The sequence below is a fragment of the Grus americana genome, chromosome 1, assembly GCF_028858705.1.
Source record: "Grus americana isolate bGruAme1 chromosome 1, bGruAme1.mat, whole genome shotgun sequence".
NCBI lineage: Eukaryota > Metazoa > Chordata > Aves > Gruiformes > Gruidae > Grus > Grus americana.
The window spans coordinates 133,831,085-133,849,622 of NC_072852.1; the positions used below are offsets into that span (position 1 = coordinate 133,831,085).

General features: G+C 41.3%; 1 protein-coding gene across 5 annotated transcripts in view; it reads right to left on the bottom strand.

Annotated features, from left to right (window-relative positions):
• Positions 1-3,733: 3,733 nt before the first annotated feature.
• Positions 3,734-18,538, bottom strand: part of CDKL5 (cyclin dependent kinase like 5) — a 146,816-nt gene continuing 132,011 nt past the window's right edge. For 4 of the 5 annotated variants that reach the window (XM_054838330.1, XM_054838308.1, XM_054838299.1 and 1 more), the window contains 4 exons: positions 17,841-17,943; positions 13,401-13,523; positions 12,180-12,299; positions 3,734-10,964 (listed from right to left, as the gene is read on the bottom strand). In XM_054838330.1, coding sequence (XP_054694305.1) covers positions 10,578-10,964; positions 12,180-12,299; positions 13,401-13,523; positions 17,841-17,943 — 733 coding nt within the window. In that variant the 3' untranslated portion in view covers positions 3,734-10,577. The remainder of the gene's footprint in view (positions 10,965-12,179; positions 12,300-13,400; positions 13,524-17,840; positions 17,944-18,538) is intronic. The other variant, XM_054838338.1, reaches the window with a different exon arrangement.

An 18,538-nucleotide genomic window follows, 5' to 3' on the forward strand; every position in this document is an offset into this window, starting at 1 on the left:
GGTTGTTTTTGGGACAGGCATCAGTGCCTTGTGCACCCGGTGGCCAAATCCTCTCCATGTCCTTTCTGGTTTTGCACTGACGTGTCCTGGGGAGCCCAGGGCGCTTCACTCCCCATGGGCATTTGGGCACAGGAACAGGGGCTTGCTGTCATTAAATACTTTGATCTCCATGGCCTGATCCCCAGCAGGTGCTGAGCATCTGAGGAATTTGGGGCGTGTCGAGGCTCTGATGGTGCACCCATCTCCCCGAGGTGACTGCCCGGGCACTACATCTCAGGTCCCTGCCTCTGCCTGGGAGCCGGCACCCAGCACACCCCAGGTGGGAACTGTGGCCCCCACAGCTCCCATGTGGGTGGGCCGTGGGGGGCTCTGGGACAGCAGCTACTGTTTGGCTTCGCACACATCTGCAGCAGAAACCTGGCAGGCACCTGAGACCTTTTTCCTATCTTTTAACGATCCGTGCATCCATCCCAAAGAGTCGTGGTATCGGCACCTGAACTGTCTCAGTGGAGAGAGGAGAGGCATGAAGACAACGGCACTGAGGCGGGCCATCTGCCTCTCGTGCCTTCTTACTCCTACAGGGAGAGAGATGAATGCTCGGTGTGCAGGACAGGAGATGAGATGTGGCTAAAACCAAATGAGATGTGACCAAAAACATGAGAAAAGCCTTTGGATGCCTGTGCAATTCGTCACATTTTATTAATTCGTGAGGGCAGATGTTTCTGCCTTGTTTTATTCCTGTATATAGAGACAAATAATAACTGTCAGGAAAATATGCTCTGGCAAGTCTGAAAGCTTCTGCTTTACTATATGAACAGTATGAAGTCTACAGAGATGGAGAAAAGACCAAGCCCCACCTGCTGAGATGATTGTTATTTTGTCACCATCACTCCCTTGCTTCACTCCCACTCCCCATATGAGTTTTGCCTATCTACAAATGGGTCTAGGAACACGTTTTCTTAGTAAGAAAGTAGTGAATCTGTGTGGTTCTCTAATGATAATCAATTGAGGAAAGCTCTACTGAGAAGGTCCACTGAGCTTGAGGCAAGTCCTCCATGCAGCATGTGGTAACAGCCTCCTCGGAGGCACTGCACATACAACAGGGAGACAAGGGCTCTCCACCAGCCGTCATAGCTCTTGTGTTATTAACACGGACACTGAAAGCTGAAGCGTTTCCAGGCCCTGGACACGGCTGCCATCACGTTAACACACAGCTCTCCCTTCCCTAAAAGCAGCATGCAGCTCTGCTCTGCATCCTGGTGGATGGTGACTGGAGGAGAAGGAGGCTTGGTGCTGCTGTTTTGTTGCATGGCTGAGGAGTGGTGGGCTGGGGTTGGAGGGATGAAAGGACGGACTGGGCACCAACCAATGAGTATCTATAGCACCCCAAAGCAGTTAAGCTTGAGTGTGACTACCCAAAGTCTGTGGCTGTGACTGGCCTCTGAAGAGCTCCCATGGACAGTCCAGGGTTTTGCAAGCTGTCTGGTTTTGGAAATGTACCCTGCGGCAAGGGCTAAGAGTTCCTGCGCAATTTTGAAGAGCTCACAAGCTTAATCCACAGCCTGAATGGATGGACCACACACCATTATACACCAAGGCACCACACTAAGTTATGTATCTTCACATGACAGATCCTACATATAGGATATTTAATAAAACCTTGGAGGGAGGAAAGGCTGTCCAGGTAGAAAGGACCTGTGCTATCACTCTTCCAGCCTCCCAGCTTCAAAGAAGTCACTAGACCCTTTTTCCAGATTGAAATGTACAGCGATAAATAAGGTGGAACTAACTGGCATACACTGCATTTCACAGTTCATTTGCTTCTTGCCTCGCCCTGTCCTTTGCCTGCAGTTCACCTCTCTGGCTTGCGTGGAGAAGGGACCTACTTCTGGCTTTCCTCTACAATGTCAAAATGGTTCCTGCCAAAGCTGGAGGTTTTGTTCTGATCTTAGCTAGGCAGCTCACTTGCTAATCGACCTTTGGAAATTCACTTAACCTCTGCCTCTTACCTAAAAAGAAGGGTGCTGAGAAGCTTAATTAAGTGGTCCTAAAATGCTTTTAGAATTGCACTTGACTTCCACCTCTGCATAAATGCAGCATCTTGGAGTAAGTGAGGCAACTGTGCTGAAAAGTCAAACTTGCCCAATCTAAACTACATGGTAAGAGACTGCCCCAGGCCTCCAGACCAGCCACACCATTTGTAAGTCAACAGCCCCTTTCTTTTAATGGGTGCATGCAGGAATTATCCCTTCACTGTGGTGTGAGAGAAAAATGCCAACACCCACTCTGCTCTCTGTCCCACGGGGGACCAATGCTGACTACACCGGGGCTCCTCTTCAAGGCGGCAGCCACCCCGTTTCTGGAGCCCTGTAGAGAGTACAGAAAAGGGCACCAAGCGCCTGGCATCACTACGACCAGATCCTTGACAGAGTAAGAGCAAAGAGGAAACCCGAGCCTCCGGAGAGCCAGGCGCCTCAAGGAAATGTGTTTCAAATGCTTTTCTGGCTGGGACTGGTGAAATGCTGGTCCACTTGTCCTGGTGGAGGTTGAAGCCAGTAACTCAGGCCAGCAGTTTCCCCATTTGGGAAGTGACGGGCGCAGCTCAGTGAAGGCACCAGGCAGCAGCCTGGTCTCACAGCAGCTGTGGCTGCGACATAACCCACCAGTTGGATGTTCCGAAAGGATCTGAACAGACTGGAAGTCCTGGCTTCCAGCAAGTCTGCTGCTGGAGCGCAGAGGGAAAGAAGGGAGGCAAAGGTAAAGTGGTCCCTGCTCCTCAGTTTGTTTAGCCTGGAGAACATGGAGAGGGGATCTTAACGCTTATAAATATCTCAAGGGTGGGTGTCAAGAGGATGGAGCCAGACTCTTCTCAGTGGTGCCCAGTGACAGGACAAGGGGCAACAGGCACAAACTGGAACGCAGGAAGATCCATCTCAATATGAGGAAAAACTTCTTCACTGTGAGGGTGACCGAGCACTGGAACAGGCTGCCCAGAGAGGCTGTGGAGTCCCCTTCTCTGGAGATACTCAAAACCTGCCTGGACGTGATCCTGTGCAGCCTGCTCTGGGTGATCCTGCTTCAGCAGGGGGGTTGGACTAGATGATCTCCAGAGCTCCCTTCCAACCCCTACTGCTCTGTGATTCTGTGATTTAAAGTTTTTTTAAAGCTGCACACAATAACGAAGTGATGGTCAGGACACATTAAAGAGAAACCCATCAAAAACTGTATCGCTGACACCTGAACGTTTGCCTAGAAGAGTCTCAGCTTACGTGTGGCAATGCTGAAATGCCAACTTGCTACCCAAATGGTCCATCCCCTTCTGCAGCAAAGACAATTTAAGGGCTGGAAACTTCTTTCAGGCCCTTTTAATTTCTGGGTGGCGTTTGGTGGGTTGATACTGTTCAAAAGATAGAAGACCAGAGATTCTTGCCCTGAAAGGAAGAACCGCACCGCCCCCGATGTCCACAACGAGACTGCAGGAATGGTGGGCAACGAAGCGCTTCAGGGCTGTTTTGTCTCTGCTCCTGGGAAACACCAGGCTTGCGGAGAGACACAAGTCGGCTTCTCAGATGGGGAGTTAGCGGGGACCTGGCAGCGACCTGTCGGGCAGAGGAGTCCTGGTCCGGTTCTGGCCCGTTCTGCTCCTCTGAGCCATGGTGATGCCTGGGGAGGCACTCGGGAGGAGATGTGTCGGAAATAAGATCAGCCATTGAGCAATGCCAGTGTTCTAGTGCAAAATCTGCATTTTTATTAAAGACATATTTTGGAAGGCCCATTCAAAAATACATTGTGCTCAGTAAAAATTAACCATTTCCATGCTGATAATTAAGGTTACCACAGGATTATTTTTTTTTTCTCTTTTAGAATATTTACAGCAACAATAGAAATTGTACAGAAGTTAAGAATGGAATACATGCCCAAAAAAAATTTGGTAAGGTATACCAACAACATGATACAAAGGGTTGTATACAAACACTTTACAAATGGTTTATTAACTTGCATGAAGTCATCCTTAAATATTCAACACATTTTAAAATCAATTTGTATTCCAGGGTTAAAAAGGTTAACACCACATCACATCCCTTCCACAACAGAAAGCATGGTAGATTTAAAAGTTTGTGCGCTTTAGATTTCGAGTAACTGTTAAAAATATCGGGGAATCCTTTTCATAAATTTAGAAATTTTGAAAGCTACCTCCCCAGCTGGTTATTTTTGGAATAGCCTGTACTGGCAGGTTGTGAAAAAAGATCACATTTTTCTAAACCTCATTCTTCCTTCTCCCAAATGACGCAAATTCAGAATTCAGCATTTCACAGTGGAGATCTAAGCAGTCCTGGAAGTCCTTAGCAGATTAACCAGATTTTAAAACGCCTGCATAGAATTTCCAAAAAAATTACGGTTTCATGGAAGATTTTAGCTTATAAACCAGATATATATAGATGTTACTCCTTTCAATTAGACATATCCTTCAGTAGTACGAGTCTAAGATGTGCACTAGCAAAAAAAAAAAAAAGTAAGAAAAGGAAAGTCGAGACAGTTACCTACACTTACAGTTTTGTTACTAAACAGTTAAGAGCTCTGCCATTGGATTTACATGTCAAGAGTTTACACCAAGAGGTTCATATCCTATAGGAAACTTGAATAGCGGCTTCCATCCTGTGCTATGAACATGCTTTAAAGTTGCTAAGGGAAAGCTCTACGAAAGCAGTTACTTCACAACGCATTTCTACGCCTGTACAATGAAGATGCCACCTTGCATTTCTCAGAACGGATCCAGAGAAACAACGCCCTGTGAAAACAGAGACCTGGTGGAACAAAGTGCCTGGTAGGCAGTGTGTTTTGGTGGGGGCACAATGAGGTAAGGTATCTCACCCAGATGAAATGGAAAATTAAAATGAAGAAAATCCTGAGCAAGTCTAAGGATAGCTGTTTGAATAAAACAGCAAACAGGGTGGAGTAGTAGATAAGGCCTCTAACTCCCTGATAATCTGCACTAGAGAAACAACAAAGAACAAGGCAACTGCAATATTTGAGAACCACAAGGGGAAGGGCGAGGGAAGACTGCAAAGCAGTGCAAAGGATGGCATTGGGATTCTAGAGGGAGAGCTCAGATGGCTTGGAGGTTTCAGAAGTATATCAGATGAAGGCCCATCAAGATTTTATTACTTGGTTGCTAACAGTACCTAGAGGAAGAATGTTTTTATATGTCTCTTCAAAATTTGGAGTCAATAATAAGCTCAGAACAAACAAACCAAACCTCGACCACATTCTGCAAGAGAGAGGAGGTAGATTGACTTGCAGAGAAGACACGAGATGTGTAAAGTCGCTCTTAGCCTAAGTCGCAAATTCCACATTCAGACCCTTGGCCCGCGTCTTAAGAGTCGCTTTTGCCTGGCTGCATATTTTGAGTTACATTCTAAAAGAGCCTGAGGAGCAATCTGATTCGGGGGAACGAAAGCATCCAAACATAGCGGGGCAGGTCCTCTCACGCTTCTCATGCTTCTTCCACTTAGTTTGCCAAAAAAGGCCAACTTTTGCACCGAGCAATTGGCTGTACGCAAGATAACAAATAAGCATCCAAGCAGAACTTGGAGCAAGTGAAATTCAGACCTAATCTATCAGATTTACCTATGCTGTCTCATGCAGTAGCTGTTAAGACAGTCCACTGAGAGAACAGATGACCTACCACAGCTTTTCTCTTCCAGTTGAAAGATCTCTTTGCTTAATTTTCATGGAATTTGCTTCATGATTTCAAAATGAGAAAACTCGTTTCAGTACAACACCTGAACCAAGTGATGTGCGCAAGCCTCCACTTGCCTGACGAGCCTGAGCATTGATGCGCTGCTGCTGTTTGACCCTTTGAAAAAGAAGCCAACATCTAGAACTTCCCAGCTGTGGTATATTAAAAGGATTTACTCAGATAGCTCCCTTTTTAACAAGGGCCAGAAGTTAAATGGCTTTTCTCCTCATTCATTACAAACCCAGTTAATGAATGGTTGATATCATGACACCATGAGAGACAGCTGTGTAGGGAAAGGCACCTGTTCTTAAACAGTGTCCTGATTTGAAGGTCATTTAAAAATGGTTAAATAGGGCACATCACCTTTCCAATCAACTTCTGTCACGCTCCTATCCTATTTCGAATGGTGGGCCTACTTACGTGAACAACAGCCTAGATGCACGGTTTATGATATAACCCCATTAATAGATGCATTACGTATGCTAGCTGGAATGGAAAAAAAACCCCAACCCATTCATTGCCACCCCACAATTTGCGGTATATTATATATGGCTATCCTTTTCATACTCTGTGTGTCACTGGGATTCAAATATTCTCCCAGCTCTACTCTGGCAGTGTTTGACATCTACAGAATTAATTACACGCAGGTATTTTTGAAGCACGTCTCACTACCACATCATTACAAGACAAGAAAAAATGGAAACGTGAAGAAAAACCCCAAACACTTCTCGAGCATGGTTCCCCTCAAAAGCGGCTGGGTTTTGCCTTAGCTAAATAGATTGTAACAGTACTTTCAGAGCCGTATCGTCTGTGCCCCCTTTCTTATAAAGGAGGTCTGCTGCACCGAACTGTTAAGAAGTCATAGCTTTTTCTGGGTGAACACAGGAGTCTACTCAGCTAATAGCTACAGCAGCTTTTGAAGAGCAAAGAAAAGATTGGGGTGTAGCTTTCGACACTAGTAAGACTCAACTATGAAGAGACCTGACTGCAATGGCAAGGAACGGCCAAAAGTCTATCACAGGACACTGCTTCTTGAAGAATCACTCCAGCTTTGCTCCTGGAAACAAGTTGGTCAGCAGAGAGAAAGGCGACAAGCCTCAGGACCACCTGAGGGAGTCTCACGAGCTTGGAATTTGGAAGCCTGCTTTAATATAGAGCTAAAAGAGTGAGTATCTGTAACTAGAGTGGCGTCAGGACCCACATGTTTAGGTGGGTCTGACTTGGTATCAGAAATCAAAGCTTGGTGTCAGTCCCAAGCCCTGCAGGACAGGGAATGTTTTAGGAAGAAGGGACCAAATCCAGGATCGCTGACTTCCTGCCAAGAACTCTGCCTGGTGCTCCGTGCTGGCGACCTCTCAGAGGAGCAACGAATCTTGGACTGCGATAAATGGAGCAAGAAGCGCTAGGTAGCTCTAAGGGACTGTTCTCTGTGGTCAGGTCTGTTGAAAAAAAATATGTTGTTCTAGGTTAATACATTTACATGGCAGTTTAGAAGGACAGCTTAAACATATATACAATTTCAGGTAAGATGAGCTTAAGGTGCTTCTTTTTCAGTTAAAAAGAGCTCAAGAGCTATAGTAAAAACATACAGACAAGTTTAGGCAGCTTGAGTTCTGCAAAATTACTATAATTCATTTCTCAATTTCTTTTCTATTCACATAATTAATGATGCCATAAGACAAAACAGATTGCCAAAGAATAAAATGCAGTTTAACTAAGATACTTTATACTAAGTAAATCTATAGAACATGTAGCACAAGACTCACAGACCAGTGAAGAGGAAAGATCACACTTAGAAAGTCGTTTCCTCTGTAATTCTCATCTCCTTTATCGAGCCAGCAAATCTCAGTCACTATAAGAAGACTCCTTTGGAAGCCTTGACAAAATTACATTAGCAATATTCTAAATATTGGGAAGTTAGACCAGGTTAAAAATACACAAGTTATCCCAGCACCAGCTGGCTGGACTGCTGGAAGTTCTTTCCAACAGAAGGAAGAAAATACTACATACTTGCAACACAATTTAGTATTCAACTGAAATCTAGTACGGTTTGTTGAATGTGAGAAGAAAATGCAGCATGAAGTAGAAACAACTTTCTGTAAATATGGGCCACCAAATACTTGAACATTCCCTGGGTCACCCTTGAAGCTTTGCTAACTACTTTAAACAGCTATATGTACAGTCAGAGATTACTCTGATTGAACTTAATGGGTACTGAGAAAAAAAAAAAATCTTTTGGAAACATTTTCGCTTGCTAGAAATCAGAACAGCCACATACAGCCCAGCATCACCATCCCCAGCACGAAGCTCTTACCAGCAAGCTAAAAGTCTCACAGCGGCAAAAGGATACATATCCACAAAGTATAGAAGAGTCTAGTCTGAACGGAGACATTCGAATCGTACTGCTTAGAGCCCCACTCTCGCACACTGCTTTTGTGAGGGATTTCAGCGGCATCAGCCCACGTCAAAGCAGAGAACAGGACTAACCTGGCTGTGACCAACTGGTGAGTCCAAAAGAGATTGCTAAACTATGCTGCTAAACTCTGACAGCGATGACGGGTAAATACCACAATGTCTTTCCTGGATGCCCAGTGATGAATACCCTTTCATGTCTACTGTATTCATATATGCTATATATATGATATATCAACACAGCATATATCATATATATCTAGATATCATATATCAGATATATCTATAGAAAATCACATGCACATTTCTTGCAGGCAATTGACAAAGAAAGAATTCTTATTTTGTAATTTTTCAAATTTAGGAGACTGACTTTTTGCCCTGGACAAACCTGATGCAACATCCGTCCACATTGTACTTTCAGACAAATACCCTTAGAGTAGCGGTGCCAAATTTGCTGTTGTTAGAACTTTGGTATGACTCGAGAAGTACCGAACAGCGCATCCAGTTTGCATTGTTATCCAAGTAGGAAGTTCAGCTCTTACTGCCTGGCTGCTTCTGTTAACTACGTCTATGGCTAAATCATCGCATTTACATTCAGGTTAATCTCTTTTTGGAAAAGACAACGTATTTGCAAGTACAAGTGTCTTACGAGGACAGCATTTAGAAAATGAACTATGCTGCAGAGTAATGAGGGAGTTGAACTAAGGTGTTTAGAAAGGAAAGATTGTATTGTTCTGACACTACAGGCCTGACTCTCCTCTTATTGCACGAAGTTTAGACTGGCATACCTCTTTTGACTCCTACTGGCTCACCTTTGATTCAGTTTACCAGTAGCAACAGAGGAATCAGGTTGTGTATTTGCTACACTTGACGTTCACCAACGTAGAGGCAGTTTTAACAATGTCGTACAGGAGACTGGAACCTAAGAGCTAGTATTTTGCTGAGACTGGTAACTGAACTGTGTATGGGAATATTCAGATAGCAAGACCTAAGGAGAAACTAAGCTGCACGGCAACCTTCTCCCTCAATATCCAACTATCAGTTTTGTAGCTTTAAATACATCCTGAAATATAATAAAAAGTGCACGAGTAGTTTAAATTTAAATACAGTGTTTATCTTATTAGTTAATAGATTGCTAAACGAGATGTAAAATACACATATGCATAAAAGCTTATACCATGATCTGCAGTGCCATGCTATGCGTAAGTGTCAAAGTTTGGCATTTCACTTGCAATTCATGCTATGTTTCTTTGGTTTTCACCCCTGCTATTAAGTGGGAGAGCACCTGCTTTAGCTTGGAGTCACGGGGCACTTTATCTCTTTAGAGGAAACAGAAATTTGGTACTGGGGCTCTGTGCTCTTGATGCAGATGCAGAAATCCCATTGATAGTACTAGGAAAGCTAAGGACACAGGGGAGAACATACCACATTTAGATTACTGTACAGTTCGGCAGTCTCTTACATTTAGCCAATACTTCCAACAAAATAGCCCATAATAAAGCTTGGAATTGAATGTTGTCTTTTGTTTGTTACCAGTAATGCCTATAATACTGGGCTCTCATAGCTGAGCAAGATTCATACTGTTACAGTCGCATTTATATCCACATTCAACTTCCTTTTATTAGAAGTATAATACTGCACTTTATATCACAAATGTATAAAAATATGGCAGATAGTGTCATAACAATACTTTTCTTTTAAATGAGTATATTTAAAAAACAGACAGTTATTTTCCATTTATATATATTTATATATAGAATAAAATACTCCTGATGCAATATATAAATGTTACTGTTAGTTTTTTTATAGAAACTACTGTAGCTGTTGCACTGCTTCACAATGTTTCAAACAGCTCAAAATAACTTTACATAATAACAGAAAAGATATGATTATAACAGTACGATATTAGGTCATCATAAATAAATATTACAAATCCTATCAAATATGGAAGTTTAAAAAACAAATTTAAGACATACAATTTAACTTTAAACCCTTAACAGGGATACACTGTTATCACATAAACCCCACTGTTTTAACTAGGCAGCAAAAAATGTAGTAAGGGCACAGGTCTAGACATGAACGTTTTCACCCTTATAAGTGCCAATACATACCAGAAGTCTCCCAGCTTTCAGACAGAGACGTGCACTGAGCTGGAATGTAAATGAGAGAAAACAGCAATGCAGTTTTCTCCCCGACCGGCACGCTCTGCCTGGCATCCAGCGACATTTCTGATGACTGGTAATTCATAATTCAACTTGGTTTACTGTATAATCCCTGACTCTCACTGTGGTGCCGAACGGCATAGCTCCACATGTACATATTGCACACCTTTATAAAGCTGAAAATGCAGTCTTACCATCACCAGAACCACCACCGCTCCCCTACGCTGATCTCCACCTGAACTGGCCTATTTTCTGGAGTGCAATTACAAGGCTGTCTCTTTTAAATCATTCAGATTTGGCATTCGCGATCGGTTTGTTCGGTTATACGTGTGCCCGTTCTGTCCGCTCTTGGAAGGCAGCTGATCGGAGTAGGGAGGCCCATCGCTTGCGCTCCTGTTCACCGGGGAGACGTGCCAGGAAGGCTCCAGCTGGCTCGGTATCTGCAGCGTCGGCCTGCTTTTCGGCGGAGGCTCTTGCCGCACGTTGCTGCTGCCGCTGCTGGAGCTTTGACTCATGGGGTGAATTCGCACTTCAGAGAAAGAAGCTTTGGCCGGCTGACTTGGTAAGGGCTGGAAGCGAGGCTCGGCAGGGACGGGGTGATTAGAAGAGGAGAGGTGCAAGAGCTTTCGAAGAGATTTTAATGGCTGGCTCTGAAAGACACACGGAAAAGCGCTTGACCTTCTGCCTTCCATCATAGCAGACTCCCTCTAACAAAACTGTTGTATCCTCCACTGAACATCTTGAGCTTCACAGGACTTCTTCACTTTTAATTTGTACTCATTTGGAATATTTCATTCCAAGCTATGACTACACACCTGAGAAAACGTCTTCTCATTATGATTCAATCTATTAGCTACCCAAAAACATGGAATCTTTTCTACATCAGAAAAAAAAATCGTTCCCATCAATTATTTTAACCTTGTTTCCTACGAAAATGGAGGCAGAGACAATTGCATTAGCTGCCCATCTGTCACTACTCCTGCTATTAACTTTAGAACCTCAGCCACATTTTACAAGGCACAGGTATCAGAAAGACAAAGGTCCTAAAAATTTTGTGAACATCATTTAGGGGTTAGAGAGAGTCTTGAGTAATCATCTGCACTGAAATAAGGCCTGGCAGAACTTAGCAGTTTGCTGGTTTGTGTGCTGGCAGCTGGGTGATAAGCTGCTCTAGTCCCTCACGGCTTCTTTAACTGGTGAGCAGGTTGAAGGGAAAAGGAGGCATGGGGTTACTGAAATGGGTAGCAAGAGCCTGGGGAAGCCTGAGAACACAAAGCGGTATGAAAACAGACTCATTAAATTCCACAGCTCACAGAGCATCTTGCTTCGCCAGACACTGCAGCTGCAACGAACCCGCTTCAGTTTTCAACGCTGTAACGATGACAGAGCACGGCACTGGAGCTCCCTCCCAAACCCTGCCCCCAAGCTAGTTTGAGAACCGGAGAAAACTGAGTTGCCTTGGTGCAGTGCTATGCTCCAATAACACAGCCTGCTTAAACCGCAGTCTGCGCCAGCTGAGGCACAGCTGCACCGTAACGTGGTCACGATACTCTGGTGACCCCATCAAGGATCAAGTAGCAGCGCGCCCTCGGGATGCACCATTCCTTGCAAGCTGACTTGAGGGCTTTTCTACAGCGCTGCACAGGTACCATAGACGTGCACCGAAACGTTGCTTGCCTCTAATACAAAACCACAACCAGTATTTTGCAAGGTTCAAAGCCTGACACAGGGACATTTAGTCTCTTTTCTTTTCCTTGTCATTCATGTCTAGATTTTCAAAGAATTCTGCAGGACTGCGGGCACATGATTTTTTACAAAGATACCTCAGTGGCGTTAAAATACAGGGAACTGATAATGCCACTTACATGAGGCTGGATTTCTGTCATCTTGTCAGGATGCCAATCCTTCTGCCTGCTGCTCTGGTGATTAGAAGAATGAATGGCTTTCTGTAATGCCAAGAGATCCTGACCATCACTGCTAGGCATCTGCAACAAAATATTCAATACTGGTTTCCTAATACATTCTTAAGAATAGCTGTAAATCATTTCCCCCAGTTAATTACAGAATGCAAGTGAAGCCCATTACTGCAGCAGAATTGCAATGACCTTTCAATATTTTTCCCCAAGTAAGAGCAAGTGGCTGTGGATATCATGCAGATTTGCTATACCCTTAGCCCTTAAAGCATTCGCATGCTGTTAGTCTTATTTGCTGTAAGAGAGAGCGGTTAAACAAGGCTTCAAAAAAAAAAAAAATCGTTGAGCCTCATCTTCATTTAGAAAGCATTCCATACTGCAGTTAAGACCATGGATCAGTTCTATAAATTTGTTCCTGAGGGAAGTGGATCAAAATCTCTCTAAACTGATGTCTGGCTGATATTGCCATCGCAAAACCAAGAGCTTTTCCTTTCCTCCACAAATATCCCAAACTAAAGCAAAAATCCCCAACCTTCCCTCCCCCCCCCCAAACAAGCTGAAAATGCAACAAAATTTATGGCAGAAGGATAATTTAAAACTCATATGTAGAATTTTATCTCATTTCAAGAATTCTAAGCAAAAAAAGGACACTTAAAATTTAACCTATTTTAATGCAAGCTCTCTTTTATCATGAACAATCAGGACAAACAAAAATACAGCAGAGACACAAGCTACAATTTTGTTTGCAGAGAATCTGTTGTTAATATTTAGTTAATTAAATTTTTATATAAAGGAGCAGTTTGCATAAAAAGTGTATGTCCAATATAGCTATAAAATAAACCAGGTTAATTTTTTTCCTGACTGAAACAGAATGAGACAGTTTAATTTTAAACATAAATGATTTCATAACTATTTTCCTCCTTTAGTCTTAGTCCCAGGGCTCATTCTGGAACTGTGTATGTTATATTTTCAGTATATTAAATATTAAAAAAAAAAATTTAGGTACAATCTATTTCAACAGAACTGCCCATTTTACTTAAATTTATCGAACTGGCCCAAGATACTTAACTGGCATGAAGAGAAAGTAATCCCATGAAAATAAAACATGCTGCTGTAGTCAGTAAAACAAGTTTACTGGAGCATTTTACAGCTACTGTACTTAAAAATTAATACCATGGGTAGAGTGACTACAGGAAGCTTTTTCAAAGAAGAACTATGCTTTAAATTATTCTTTGAATTAAAAAGAGGAAAGAGGGATTTCTTGATGCTTGGATTCTCCCCGTTGGTTGAGTCTGTCTGCAATATAAGATACAAAAACTAAATGCATAGTATTTCAATTTAACAGATCTGTCCTTACTATATTATTTTTTAACTTTTTTCTTTTTTTAATTCCAACAATCTATGGTATCAATCCTATAATTTGCTTTGGGAAAGTACAATAGTGATTGAATGAAAAAAAGCATATGGAACGAACTGAAGAAACTCAATGCATATAAAGCATGTAAAAAGAGATCAGTACACCTATTCTTATACCCACGGCCATTAGAATGCAGAGTGTGTTTCAAAGCCTTTTGGAAACAACTGGTAAGTCTTGTTGACTTTACTAAGCTTTGGATCAAATCCTGTAATTCTGGCAATCATTTGTTACTTATGATAATGACCTAAAGCAGTATGTCATTTCTTATTTTTATATAAATAAAATATCAAAGACACACTAACAATAACAGCAATCGGTTTCAGAATGAGCAGTTGATAGCTACCTCTAGAAGAAATAACAGTATTCTATTTTTAACTTGTGAAAAGAGCTAGGGCTCCAAGACGAATTATTTCAGTTATGACAAAAATATGCTTTCAACAACTTCATGTATAACTGCAAGGGCACTGACTGTTTTATTTTAATTTCTGTAATACAACCAAAGAGCATACCAATGGATGCACAAACAACAGAGTTGTCAAGTATTAAAATTTTGAATGGGACTATTTCTCCCTTGCTCAGGTACGAAGATGCACAGGTCTCATGTGCTGTGATTAGCACTATTTTGCCTATTGAAAGAAAACCTTAGAATACAATATAATGATTGTGCAACTAAAGAGAACGATGGGTGCACTACCAAAAGCAAGGGTAGCTTTCTAAATTCCATCCAAGTTAAAGACGGAGTCACTAATTAGCATAGCTTGTTTAGGAACTTTATGGCCAGAAGAATTTCCTGTTTGAAGTTCGGTAAATCAAAAAGGAATCAAAGCAGCACTAGGAGAAACGCTCACCTGCAACTGTTTTTCCCAAAGCAGATGATTTCTTCAGACCCATAGCTTGCAATATGTGCCAAAATCTGCAAAACTCGGGCTCCTCTGAAGATAGTGCCTATTGACGCTATGCACAACCCTCATGGATATCGAATTGTTTGGTGGGAGATGACAGAAAAAACTGTGACTCTAGCAATCCTCAAAACCTTTTGCTGCTTTACGAAAAGACTCCAAACAAGATGAAAAGGAGAATGGATAAGAACAGCTCTGCAAAACCAATATTGCAAAGAATTCCCGTAGCAGGCAGTAACAATTATTGTCCCATGAGGAACTGGACCTGGAGAACTCTAGGGAGAATGATTAATGGGAACGACCCTGCAGGAGGAGCTGTCAGGAACTGGGATCAGTTCTGGGCTGTTAGAGATTTTGAGAAAGACATTATTAAGAAGATGTCTTCAATCCAATTTCAGATACCTTTTATGACTCTTACGACAATCACCAGCAAAATGGGACTTGCCAAAGAGTATCAGAAGTAAATAGTAGCTAGCGGATGTGATACTATCACCCTCTTAACGAACTCTAATTCTATGACATGCTTCTCAGCATTGTGACAGTTCTCCGGTCTAGGTTGTTATTTGCTGCAGAAAGTCTGTGTCAGAGTAAGTAAGTGGAATTACATACTTTTAGGACTCTGTAAGAATTCTAAGCCTCAAAAAAACATGGGTCGTCACAAGCTGTATGTTAGATTTTTAATATGAATTCATAGAAAACATTACTCATGTAGTTGAAGAGCTAATATTACAGTGCTGTTAACAGCTTTCACTACTGAAGTCAAATTTGGTGCTGAAATGAAGGTAATAATTTTTGTTTGTGCTGAAAGATCCTAATGAACCTCCCAGTGTTTGTTAGGTAGATGTCCTCATCTAACAGAGGAAAAAGAACAAAGAACAGTGTCTGAACCAGACACTTGTGCACACATTGGTGGGTACAGTCTGTCCCTAGATACTGTCCTGTTAAATAGCTGTAAGTAGAAATGAGAAGAGATTTTTCAGTCTCTGGTTGGGTCCAAAATCAAGTTGATGTCAGCAAGTTTCTAGCTGAAGATGCAAGAATTTTGTCACTTATTTCACTAATTTATTCATCTTCCTGTAAGATACTAGCTCTAACTAGCCATCATAATTTTCCCTTATGCAAAACCTCTCTCTCTCACCCTCTATCCCTCTCCTTAAGACTGAGAAGAAACAGGAGTAAGGATTACGTATAATTCTGTCCTGTCTTGTAATAAGTGATGGTTTTGGTAGCTATAGATCAAGGTGCTTGTGATTTAGATGTTTTGGAAACTGCGGGATTTTGAGATGCAGCACAACCCAGTCTATATCTCCTTCACACAGTTTAATCTGGAAGTAGTTGATACACCATCTATCAGCTGGGCTTTTAAAGTGTTCCTTGCCGCTCCATCTGAATGGCTGGAATAGTGCAAATTGAACACTTTTTTTTTTTTTTTTTAAAATGCATCACTGGAACCAATGGCCTTAGGTGTGCTATCCTTTCATGGACATTTTGATATCAAATAATCCCAGAGTTATAATCTAGACATTTTGTTCAGTTGTGTAATGCAAATGGTTCCATTTGAACTGGGTACAGGTATCATCAGGATGAACAAGTTCAGAAGGAGACGTAGATGCCAGGGCTCTAAAACCTGCCCAGCAGGAAGGCAAGGTGCATTTTTGACTGCTGTGACACACACATGCACATGTTCCATACCATTCAAAGAAACAGCAACAACAACAAAAAGCCTGCTAATCACTCCTCTCCCCCAATCTTCAACAGATCAGCTTTCCACCAACACCCAGAGTCATATCACCTCCCTCTAGGACAAGAGATATTTTGATTTAGTTACTCCCCTTTACCCTGTGGTACCATTAATTTCTTCTGAAGCCAATTTAACTGTAAGGACTGAGCGTGATTTACTCCTTTCTGAGAACCTTCAAAACTGTTACTGCAGTTACACTTACAGAAACATTGCAGCTTGCTATGTAAATGGCATCAAGTTCTTAAAACAAAACAAACCCCACAATGTGGGGAATTAAAGTAAGCTCCTCCGAAGAGCAGGGCATACATTACTGTTAGAGATGACGGATGATCCCTCTGCTAGATAAAACAGTTTGATTTTCAGATTCCAGATCAAATCTGAAATTTATCCTCTTATTTGTACACTGAGAGCATCGCACACAATACCAATATCAAATAAGGAATTACTCTTACTAACAGGTTAACAATAAAGTCACATATTAGTGAAAAGCCCGTTTAAAAAAAATAATTGGGTAGAATTCTCAGATCTCATTACATACGAAAATGAAATATAAGAATGAAGCATACAGAAAAGAACAGGTAACAGAGAAGGACAGACATTTATTTATGAAATTGTTTTGCACGTAAGATTTAGTAACATACTACTATTTTAATAAAAAAAATATTGAAATGTTCAGAAGTGCTGCTTCTGGTGGCCTGTTTGAGAACTGCCAGACCACACTTGTACTAGCCACAATTTAAGATAAAGTACCTGCAGTTTTAAAATTTTGTGAAACAAACTGTATGTAAATGAAATTTTAAATATTTTACTGTTTCCGGAGCTGTCATCTGAGAATGCGATGAGATGATGTTTAAGTTACTTCAGTTCTTAGGGAGATTTTAATTATAAACTTTGTGAAATGTTAATATACCACTGCTCTCCGATAAAAGAAAGTTCTTTCGCCCTCACAAAAACTAGATGAAAATGTAAAAATGTATAAAAGACACCAAAGGCTTATACCAAATAACAAAAGCCACAATCCCTTCCCCAACAAAACATGAAACATTAAGAATGGTTAAGACATATCACCCTTATTCCAGCCATGGGGTGCAGCAAGAAGACGAAGGCTGTTATCAAGACACCATCATAAAAAATACTAGAAAGAATTCTCATTTATAACAGTTTGATATCCTCCTAGTGGGTGTCTGCAATTATTCAAGCTCTGAGGACACAGAATAATGCATTTGCTATTCTCGGAATGGTATCACCATATCCTGCAAAAGAATTTGCTGCAACATCAGCTTAAAACTTGCATCAAAACTGGCTCTCAAAAGGTCTGAATGAAAACAAAGATGCACAGTAGTAGGTGAAGAAATATTTGAAAAGGCAGAAAAATAAACCCTGAACAGGAAAAGAATTTGTCTTTCATATAGTGGAGAGAGAAAATAAAAGAACAAATAGATATATGCAGGCATGTATCACAAATAATACAAAGCTACTCTACTAATCTAGCATATTAAAATGGTGTAATTCCAACCCGATAAACATATTTTCTTTTAGAAATACAGTATACTTACGGTTTGAGATTTCTTCTTTTTCTTTTTAATTGCCCTGAAAAACCCTTGCTTTTCTTTCTCCTTGAGCTGTTCTGAATGACTGTTAAGGTTTTCAGGACTTTTCCTAAACATGAAATAAGGTATTGTAAGAGAGATTTTATTTTGATATTATGTAAATTCTGTGCAATGAGATCTTATGCCAAAGAATGCAAATTATTGATTAAAGTAAAAAGATACTTAATGTTTTAGCATTCATTGGTTCAAGGGTTACTATACAAATACCAAATAAATAGTCTTATTAAATGGGATAGGAGGAATACAGTGTTAGGGTAAAATGTTTAGCTCAAACCAGTGAATAGTTATTTAGGGAAAAGGAAAGCATGCATGTCTTTCTTTTTTATTTTTTTTAAGCCTGAATTTAATATTCAAACCAAAATATCATACACAAGGTCTTTTAGAAAAATGAAAATCATATCTGAGAGAACATACAAATGGTGCTGAGGTATAAAAGCACAGGTCCAGTTTATCCATTGCTTGCTGGAGAGCCAGGAGTTGCAAAGTTCACCAGAGAGAACCAATTTCAATCGAACTTCCTGACCTTTGCTGACATGGTTCCAAATTTATCACCGGGGAAGCTGGGGATCTACTGTTGTCCATTTCAACTTAAAAACGTCAGTTAAGTTTGTTATGCGTGGGTGAAACAGTGCTGGCAAAAGAAG